Below are 11,260 nucleotides of genomic sequence, written 5' to 3' on the forward strand. Positions count from 1 at the left end.
CGTCATAATTTTCATTACTGTTTAAAAAGTTAAATTTTTACTCATTTATATATATATATATAGTAATAAGTTAAACAGTCTTTAAAAATTGCCATGTTGAGAAAGATAAATTTGAATAAAGGAATTGAATTTTACTAATTTTAAAAGTCAAACTCAATAAAATTTTATCATGAAATCCAAATCACAATTTATTTCTCTCAATCGTTCTTACTAAAAGTTTCTGTTTGTTTTATGTTCCTATCAGTAGTTTTTATTTACATTGTGGATAAAAATTAGAAAAAAGTATTAGTCAGTACAGTAATTTACTTACGTTAAAAGGTTTTTTCTTTGTCGTAATCGAATCCTCTGATAATCCTCGAATATAAGGATGAGCGATTACTTCAACGAGTTTTGTTTTAGTCGTCGAAGCGTTATTAAAATTTCCTGGATTGTTTGCTTTAGCTTTAGAAGATAAAGGTCCACTGTGACTAGCTAAATTCGGATTACTACCCTTACGATTCGGGAAAACAAGATGTTCGATGTTAGCCGTATATCCTGGATCGTTCCTCACGATATCTTGAAGCGTAGTCCGGGCATTGATGCTGCAAAGAGTAAAATCTGTTTACAAATTCAATAAACTTGTAGCATAATGATTATTAATACTAAAACAAGAAGGACTATGTAATCCGTACTCGTTGTCATATATCCAGTGGGTGCTTAAATCTACTGATTGAAGGGTAGCTATGAATATTTGTAAGCCATATCGCAGATCTACTATACCAGTAAGGACACAAGTTGAAAAAAGAGCCTACATATGAAAAAATATATGTCCGGATATCGCGTTACTAAAACCATAAGAGCGTATCTCAAAATATACGCCCTTTTGGTTCTGCAGAACCAAAAGGGCGTATAAAAAAACTTTTTTGCTTCAATCAATGTAAAAATGTTGACAACATTAGAATCTATTGAAAAAACGAAAGAAATTTTTTTTTTGTTTTACGCCTTTTTGGTTTTAAGAAAAAATTTTTTTAAAATCATAAGGGCGTATCCTGTTTTTTCGATTTATTATCAATTATAGGTAAGAGTAAGAAAAAAAATTGCCAGCGTAATAAAAATTATCACTCCACAATTTAATTTATATGAACAAATATTTATTTAAGTGAAAAAACAAATAAAAAATAGAGAAAAAATAAATTCATCAGGGTATTAGTCCTATACCATCTCCATCGTCAGAATCATCTGTACCTAAGAGTATGAAAAAAATTTTTTTAATTTTTTTTAGAACATAACTTGACAATAATAAAAAAATTTATAAACTATTACCATCGCTGAAAATTAATCTTTAATAATATTGATAATATTTTTGTGGGACGGTGCCTGATGCACAAAAATGATTTAGGTCATTAAACTTGCTTTGATATATTGGTATTCTAGAACCATAACAATTCTCAAGAACAACGGTAATTGATTTTTGAAAATAAAAAGAAAAAAAAAAAACAGGAAACAGAAAATGAAACTTTGATTGAAAAATGAAAAAATGCACCTTTGAAAAATTGAACAATCTAAATGTGCATTTTTTTAATTTGATTAAATTAAATTTCACAGCACTCATAGAATTTAGAATTTTTTCGTTCCCGAATTATACATATTTTTTACATTAATTGTTGAATTAAAAAAATTGTGACAAACTTAAGATTCGATCAAAATTAAATAAAGAAATTTGGTTTTTTATTCAAATAAATATTTGTTCAGATAAATTAAGTTGTGGAGTGATAATTCTTATTACCCTTGCAATTTTTTTTCTTACTCTGACCTATAATTAATAATAAACCGAAAAAATAGGATACGCCCTTATGACTTTAAAAAAATTTTTGCTTAAAACCAAAAGGGCATAAAACAAAAAAAATTTTTTTTTCGTTTTTTCCATAGATTTTAATGTTTTCAATATCTTTACATTGATTGGAGCAAAAAAAAAAAATTTATACGCCCTTTTGGTTCTGCAGAACCAAAAGGGCGTATATTTTGAGATACGCCCTTTTGGTTTTAGTAACGCGATATATCCAAGCCAAACTGCATGTATGAGACATACATTTTTATATATGTTGCAAGTATAAAGTGACACGATTTGCACTATAAATTTGTAAATATTCACTATTTGGTATAGTGATTTTTATTAATTAATTATTAAAGAGTATCGTTACTTATATAAGTTACAAAATCTATCACGTGATATTTAGCTTTATATTTGATGAAAAAAGTGTTTACCTTGAACTGAATCCGTGGGACGATCTTTGGCCTCGTCTTTTGCTACTTCCATGTCCAGGTTTGATGTTAGTTGTTTCGGCAAGTTGGAGTAGACGATTACAATGCTGCCGAAGCAGTGGATCTTCTCGCCGATTCATTTTACACCTTTTTTTTTCATATCAGAGAGAATACCGATCTATAAAAAAAAAAAAAGTATTTAATCTTAAAGTTAAAATTTTGGATTTTTTTTAAAAAAGCACGTAGATATCACTGTGATAACTTTTTTTATAAACATGAGAATAAAAATTTCATGGATAAAACTATCAAAATCACGAACAGACATACGTTCATTGTTTTGCTTTACAAATAATAAGCGTACGAATAAATAAATAATATAATAAATCTTTCGAACGTGGTTTGAAACGATCGCGCTATCATGAATTGAACTGAATTTGTATTGTATGATGAAAAGAATTTTATCACATGTATAAAAGTAATTGTTTGTATCACGTTTGTGATTAACAATCGGGTATATTAATTGGGTGGGACACACAAATTTTTTGCATTCAACGGCAGAATTTATTTGAGAGTAATTAAGTCTAAAACGATTTGTAAAATGAAAGTATTCAGTTTCTTAGTAATTTTAATTATTTCGATAATTCTGTCATCAAAGAATGAGTCTGAAGTAAGTATATAATTATTTTTGAAATGCTAATTATTGTATCAAAATATATTTGTTTTTTAACTAAGGCATTTTTATGGAACGATTGGTCATTCAGTTGGATAATAAATACAAATAATAGACAAACTACTACAACTGTTTCTCCTGTTGTAACTACATCTACTACTCAAAAAATTACTACTCCAGCTCCTGTAGTAGATAATAACAAAACTAAGACAGCTTCAATTAGTAAGTTTTTTTTTAATGCTATTAAAAATTTATCGAATAGATACACATAATAAATTTGCAAAGAAATCTTAAACTTATTGAGTGGAAATTAAAAAATTTAATTAATTAATTGATTGAATTAATTAATTTTTAAAATAGTCCCTTAAATTATTGAAAATTTTTAATGGTTGTTCTGCGTGGTATAATATATGACAAGATTATTTTTTGGCTAAAAATTTTCTATCTATATTAAAAATATCACTAATGATATATGTTCTTCCGATTTAGCGGAAGATGAAAAAATGCAGGCAATTCGTAATATTTCATCTAGTATTAATCAATTTTCCATTAAATTACATCAGGTAAGAAAATGATTCAGTAAACAAGATTGTATAATATCCCATAAAATAATAATAGACTATATAATTAAAATATTATTTATTCAAAAAAGGCTATGGCAGAAAAAACAAATGGGAGTTTTATCTCATCGCCATTAAGTGCAGCAATGGTATATATGATGGCAGCTTATGGTGCACGGGGTAAAAGTGCAGACGAAATGAATTCCATGTTACATTTCGATACCAATAATAGTACGTACAACGTAGGCATAAATTCGTTGATTACAATGTTTGATGTAAGTTATTAAATAAAACCAAATATTACAATAAAAATTAGCTTCTAATATTTAATATTTATTTACTCAGACACCCAATCCAATAGGATTTAAATTAGCAAATAAAATATACGCTGGAAAAGATCAAGAAATAAAATCAGACTATAAAAGCTTAGTAAATGAAACATTCAAATCATCAATTGAAAATGTTGATTTTGGACTTTCTGATGATACGATGACGAAAATAAATAATTGGCGTGCAGAAAAACTTCATCAGCGTATTACAAATGTTATTGAGCCAGGTAAGCTTTTTCGATATATACAAATCTGTAAGTTCAAATATATTATAAATTTTAAATAATTTGCTATGCATAAGTTGATATCGATTATTTAAAAGAAATAATGGACACGCTGTAAAAAAAGTGCTGTTAAAATAAACTCACACTTCAGCTTCTGATACTTGAACAATAAGACTGTTTTTTTTTTTAACACCACTTGATAGCGGGAAAAATTTTAATACAGCTACCGGTGTTATTTTAACAATGTTTTCGGAGTTAAATTTAACATCGATAGCCTTAACACCGGAATAGTGTGGACTTACATCGGTATTTTTTTACAGTACATATTGGATTTTTAAAAACATTGTATATTGTTTACAGATGAAGTTAGTGCCGATACTGAACTTTTTTTCATTAATTCGTTATATTTTTCGACATCATGGAAATCAGCGTTTGATAAAACACGAAGTAAACAAAGAAACTTTGATATCAATAAGAACGAAACCATAAAACAAACAGTTATGTATAATACGGATTTTGTATCATATTATATTCAACTTAAAGAATTAAACATATCTGCTTTTATAATAGAATTCAAGGTATTATAATAACAAATATATTGTATTTATTCAATAATTTACTTGATTATTATTTTCTTATTCTATTTTTAATTGTTAAAAGCGGGATTCCAAAAATGATGAACTAATGAAATTCATTCTCGTACGTCCAAATTATCCAAATATAAGCATTTATGATGTCGAACGAAATTTACATAAATTACAATTATCTAATCTTGATCATATAAAAAATTCATCTGATGTAGAGGTTCCAAAATTCAGAATTGAGAGTACAATAAATTTGAAGGATATGTTTAATCAATCACAAACAAATTTTTCCGGTATCTCAAAACAAGGTTCCGAACTAAAAATGGACAGAGTAGTTCAAAAATTGACATTTGAAATTAATGAATTTGGTATTGAAGCTGCAGTTCATAGTGGTAAAAAATTATTCATTCATTCAACATACATCGTCTACAATGATGCTACGGTAATAATTATTAATTAAAATTATCTTTACAGAAGCTTCTTTGGCCAAGAAAACAGAAAATAATGGTCCACCATTTAAACAAATCCCTGTTTTTACTACAGACCCGTTCGTCCTCCTTATCACCTATAATGACACTATAATTTTCACTGGACGTTTTATCGGAAAATAATTTAAAAATTTTTATTTGTTGTTCAATATGTCAATAACATACTAAGAAATTAATTTTTTTATATTTTAATAGAAAATATTATAATACGAGTTCAATCTAACAAAAAGAAATTGTTAATACACAACAAATAGTTGAATTATAAGATAATTAATAATACGATTTTCTGTAATTATATCAATAAAAATCTTTAAACCTGAAAAGTAAAACTGGAGTAAGACAATAAGCCCCTGGATTTAGTAAAAGCAAATGTATATACTCTAATACTACCCAGGAGAATTATTCTTGTTGGAAATTCTATTGTTTCATAGTAAAACCGATCTATGTTAGCCTCTAAACGTAAATTCAAATATACGAAAAAAATGAGATTCAAAAATATAAACATTCGTATAAAAAATGTATTTTATTTTTTCAAATATTCGGATGATTTTTCTACATATCCAGTAATTTGGAATATAATTATTGTAAATTTTATTATGATCATTCTGAATAAAAATGATACCGCGTACAAATCTGTATTCAATGACTCCCGTACTTATTTATAAAATTAAAAAAAAATTTTTTATTGTTCTGTATGCATACGTGTAGATCGAATTGATCAAATAAAAGACAGAAAAAACGTAGAGACGAAAACCATCCGCTTTTCTGTTCTGTCAGTGAAGAGGAAAAGGAAAGAATGGTTAGTATTGGCTTCATCCAACAGCAAGTAACACATCAATATTAAAAGTAGGGCGATGTAAACAGTTTATATATATGCATATACATTTATATTATATAATATACCAGGACATGATAGAAACCCGAAAAATATTTATTGCATTTTTTTTTCTCATGCAGTATTTTTTTAAATTATTTCATTGTTATTGTTCATTTAATTGGAGAAACGCTATCATAGCAATGAAACAATATTAGTGATAAATTTAATAAGTATAGCTGGTACGTAAATAAACAACAGAACGTAAACGATCTTCTAAAAAATTAAAAAAATTGTTAAATACATACTTTTATATTTATTTTTCATAGAATGGGTAATTTTATTAGTTTAAAATATGGACGTAAAAAATTTATGGAGTAATGAGTATTTATTCCCAATTTCTTATACAGTGTAAAGATTAAACATTTTTTTTCAATAAATTTTCTAACTATTACTTGATTTTTTACTTTGAAAATCACCAGAGTTAATTTGAAATGTCAGTCAATGTAATTATAATAGTTGATAATTGTGTTTTATATACCACCTGTTTTGATGTGGTATACTCTATCAACACGCAAAAAATTATGCTTTCGTATGCGTTTATTATCATCCGTTGTTTGACTTTCGTAAAACAATAAAAATCACAGTTGTGTATACTAACTTATTTTGCAAATAATTATTTTTACTTTAACAAATAACCAGGAGTTTATATATAGCTTATGGTAGAAAACGCTTACCGCGTCGACGTTCAATAATGGACTTGCGGCTTTTGGTTTTCATTTATTATCTCCACATTTCATTTTCAATTCATGCATTAATTAAGTTAACTTAATTAATCTGCTGAAATATTTTCACAGAATTAAATTTACTAAAAACTTAATAGACGAAAAAATAATGCTTTTGTAATACTTTAGTGTAGAAATTAAAAACTTTTATAATTACTTAATAGATAAAAAATTAGTTATTCAAATATTGAGATTTCCTGCAATACACTCACTATGAAAATCGAAATGGTAGAAGTGAAAAGATTGAAAAAGTCTATTGCAAGAAACATCTTAAAATCGCAAGCTATTAATCAAAAGTTGCGTTTCGTTCTGATTTTAAACAAAAAAAATACTGATGAAAGTACAATATTCAAGATGAAAGTTTTCGGTGCATGAACCTGCAAATGTTTGTTTACTAATAGAAAACATAAACCTTATCAACATGGCTGTGAAAAACGATATTTGAGTACAATGTGGAACTACTTGGTTGCTTGTACTCAGTAACGAAATAGTACACAGTCTGGCACATCGCCCGTAAGGGACCTACATCCCCATGATATGAATTAATCTACTGTTAAGCCATCAATCGTTATTAATCTCTTAATTAGAATTAAATGAGATTGATGACAATAATAATATTCAATAGGGTTACGTTTAACGAAGAAATTTAATGCTAATGTACAAATCAGGTCAAAGAATTTCAGTTTTTTAAAGAAATTGTGTACATGTCGAATGTATTGCACAAACAAATAGACCAAACATCAAGAAAATTTTAATTTTTTCCTAATACCTCTTTTCTTAACAACGTTAATTGAAACTACATGTGTAAAAAAAATTCCAGTGGAATTCATAAGGTGTTATGCATCATGAACATTCCGCTCGTAAGTTATTCAGGAACTGACTGTAGTCTTTTTGAGGAACATGTTAATTATATAGAAAAAAAAAATCATAACAGAGAGAAGTTTTCGGTAACGACTACAATATATTTCCTCTGGTTAGAAAACCTCATGGAACCTGATAAATTCTCATAAATTCTCGTAGAGATTTTATGAGAATGAATGAGCTGTGAGAAAGTGCTACGGTTAAGTATAGGCTTCATACACACAACAAGAAGAATGTATGGTTTTTTTTTAAGCAGGGATGGAAATGGTTCCCATGATGTACAGGGTTTATTTTCATACTCATCCAGTAACCGTTAAAATCTGAATATATGATCCATTTCTATATAATAATGGGGAATATTTCCATGAGTATGGTAATAATTACCATAATTCAGTTACCGTAGGGTATTAGGAACTATTACTATAATTATAAGAACTGTTCCCATAATTATAGGAATTTTTTCCAGAAATTATTGCCATAACATTATGAACCGATATTTCATAAACGTACTAGGAACACTTACCATTATTTTCTCCATGTAAAGATTAATATTCAATTTATTATTAAAATTCCAATGAAATTACTGACCATCGCTAAATTATTCACATCATATTATAAAATTGAATAGTTATTATTGAGAGAATCTATTGACTCATTAATAACGAAAAATATGAAAGAAACCAATAATGTTAAAATTTAAATAATTTTAGGTATTTCTACAATATATGATATTAAAAATATAAATAAATATTTTTAGCTATGTTGAAAATTCTGTGCTTATATATAATATCGAATAAGCCAGGAGAATTTTTTAAAGTTATTAAATATGAATAGAAAAAAATGTCTCATTTTTCAAATGACAAAAGCTATAAAATTTTTAATACACTGCGAAAAAAAAACCTTTAGGTTTTTCCCACAACTTGAAGGAAAATTTTTGAGTTAACCGGCAGTTGAAGAAGAACTTGACGTTAATCTGAACAAAAACACTAATGAGGAAAATTTTGACAGAAAGTGCAGCTATTAGGTTAAAATTCAAATCGCTAGTTACTTTTTAAATATTAACTTTAAAAATTTATGCATAAAAACTATATATTTAATATTATTTCGCAAACATCAATTAATGTCTGAAATAAATATTTCAAATGTTACAAGCTCTATAAGTATATTTTATTTCATTTTATATAAATTAAATTATAGGTAAAGTTAATCCTACAGCTTCAGCAATTTGCAGTTCGTACGTAAATTAAAATATTTTTCCTTTCACCAACATGTTTTCAAATGACTGGCAACGTCTTGTAAAAAGCGCTGGTTTAGTATTTGATTTTCAGAAAAAGTGACTGTTAACTATTTAATTATGAATGCAAAAAACTAGATAAAAAAAAAATTTATCATCAAATTATAGAAACGCTTTAGCAGAATTTATATATAGTTAGTACTTTTTAAAAATAATTTTAAACTCTTTTCATTTTTATTATACGAGAAATAGAATAATTGAATTTAAAATTTATCAACTTGGTTTTTATATGAAAAGCTTAAGGAAAGTTAGTTTGTCATTGAATTGTAAAGTATACTGGTGAATTACATTAAAATAAAATTACAGTATACTAAAAACTAAAAGTTTGTAAAATATCTTAAAAAATTGCCATTTCAAGTAAATATAAAAAATATATATATGTATGTACACATATCTTATTGATAATTACCTTAATAAACCGATTGTGGAACCGATGCTCCCACTGCTCAACGATATATTCTCTCAATTCGTCCATTTCCTTTAAAAGTCGCCGTGTTCTAAAATTGCTGGAGGCTTCTATCATCGTGTTTAAGGTGTCGTTAAGTGTCTTTTCAATATTTTTTATCCCTCGAGGTCATTGGAACGATTCAACTCACACTGCTGGTGATAAAATTTCGTAAATGCTTCTAGGGTCACTCAACGGTTTTTCTTCATCTCTTTATTCTTTTTATCGTCTACACAGAATCGCGTTTAACATTTTTAGACTTAAATTTAAATGGTTATTAAATTTATTTTATTTTCAGTGATAAAAATTTATAGAATCTTAAAATACGTTTTAAATAATTCAAAAATTATTGATTTCGAAGTCACGAATCATTAAAAAACTTTTGAATAGTTTTAAAATTTTAAAATTTTTAAAATTATTTACAAATTCGATTTGAATAGAATTCGCACACCTCTAAAAACAATGTCAACTCAGAAGCAACACGATAGTGGAAGGTCGTCGACCTGTAAGAGGAGAGGGTCTGGGATTGTGACGGCGAGTTCCTACATGATTTCCTCGTGCGCGCAAAATTTTCGATTGATTTATCTCTAGTCTTTTATCATTCTCATAACAACGATTCATAAAAATTTTATCACTTATCATTACCAATAAGCATCGATTACTAGTAAATAAACTTTTATTATCCTAAATTAGTTAAAATGATATCCAATCACGACTTGCTAATCTTTTTTAATCAATCAATAAAATTAAATACAATTATTTATTTTATAAATTTATGAGATACCAGAAAAGGATAAAAAATATAAATTATATAAAGTAAAAAAATAAGCTCTAATATAAAAGGTTTTTTTGAAGTAATGATTCAATAAGTCACCTTTAATGTTAGGGGACGAAATGCCCAAAATCATAAAGATAAATATCTCCAAGCTTCTTATATTTATCACAGAAAATATATATATATAATAACATTAATGAACGAGATAAATTACATTTAACACTTTTCTGAAACTATTATCTCAAATAAAATGATAATTTTTTTTATTAGGAGCAGAAATTATTTTCCCGACGATTAGGAATCGATAAATTCGTGTAAAATCGAACATTAGTCACAGACGACAGTCTTTATTATTTTGATATCATAACGTTTTCTTGTTTTGCAGCATTGCATCGAACTCCACATTGCCTATAGCGTCTATCCTCGGAGATTTTATAGACAGCAAACCACGTGGTACGATGATATTTACAGGAATTTAAATTATAGAGTGATAATTATAATAATGGTTCTAATCGTGGTGATAATAATTAAATTTATGTTATAAAATTTGTGATTGATAATAGTAAAAAGCTAAACAATTTTATGATTATCAGCGCTCACGTATCCTTTGGCCCGCCGGTTCGACGATGACTGCGTCGTTTGCGCTGTCTCGCGTTCCTCGCCGGCTCGTCTATCGATTTTTCCGCGCAGCCTCCACAACTCTGAGGAAGAATAAAATCGACGGAGATGGAAAAGTAAAGTCCTCCGGCTTTCTTCGTCTGCTGGTTCTTGTTCATCTAAATCCTGGTGAGTGAATCCTTGCACCTGTGGACTTTCCTAGAGCTTGCGTACGTATTAAGGAATGTCTAAATAAAATAAATAAATAGGATCACCAGGTTAGAACTGAGATTCATCTGGTTTATTATTTGTACACCAGAAGCTCCAATATTTCCATTAAATATAAATTAAACTTTTCCATGGTAAATTTTTTCATTCATTTTTATTCCGCCCGAAAAATCTTTTTATTAAATTTCCTTGATGAAATTTTATAAAATTTTACAGAGTAGTTATTTTAAAAAAAGTATTTAATAGTTAAAAAAAAATTACAACCAGATTATAAATATTCATCTAATGAATAAGACAGATTAAATATTATTTTTAATGACGAAAATAATCCCAGCGACTGCTGGGCTCGAACCTGGATCCTACTG

General features: G+C 27.4%; 2 protein-coding genes across 3 annotated transcripts in view; one reads left to right on the forward strand and one right to left on the reverse strand.

Moving 5' to 3' along the window:
- Positions 1-9,312, reverse strand: part of LOC103576107 (uncharacterized) — a 30,786-nt gene extending 21,474 nt beyond the window's left edge. The window contains exons 1-3 of the mRNA XM_014444210.2: positions 9,260-9,312; positions 2,245-2,419; positions 311-581 (exon numbers count right to left, since the gene is read on the reverse strand). Coding sequence (XP_014299696.1) covers positions 311-581; positions 2,245-2,381 — 408 coding nt within the window. The 5' untranslated portion in view covers positions 2,382-2,419; positions 9,260-9,312. The remainder of the gene's footprint in view (positions 1-310; positions 582-2,244; positions 2,420-9,259) is intronic.
- LOC103576093 (serine protease inhibitor 3/4) lies at positions 2,760-6,257 on the forward strand. 2 transcript variants are annotated; one of them, XM_008556137.3, is made up of 8 exons: positions 2,760-2,908; positions 2,974-3,133; positions 3,401-3,474; positions 3,564-3,746; positions 3,817-4,027; positions 4,385-4,602; positions 4,685-5,000; positions 5,083-5,848. In XM_008556137.3, the coding sequence occupies exons 1-8, from the start codon at positions 2,840-2,842 to the stop codon at positions 5,217-5,219; spliced, it is 1,368 nt and encodes a 455-aa protein (XP_008554359.1). In that variant the 5' UTR covers positions 2,760-2,839; the 3' UTR covers positions 5,220-5,848. The 2 variants fall into 2 exon arrangements, with proteins under 2 accessions (XP_008554359.1, XP_008554367.1); XM_008556145.3 differs by having other exon boundaries at positions 2,816-2,908; positions 3,003-3,133; positions 5,083-6,257.
- Positions 9,313-11,260: the final 1,948 nt, after the last annotated feature.

The sequence above is a fragment of the Microplitis demolitor genome, chromosome 8 (assembly GCF_026212275.2).
Source record: "Microplitis demolitor isolate Queensland-Clemson2020A chromosome 8, iyMicDemo2.1a, whole genome shotgun sequence".
Taxonomy (NCBI): Eukaryota; Metazoa; Arthropoda; class Insecta; order Hymenoptera; family Braconidae; genus Microplitis; species Microplitis demolitor.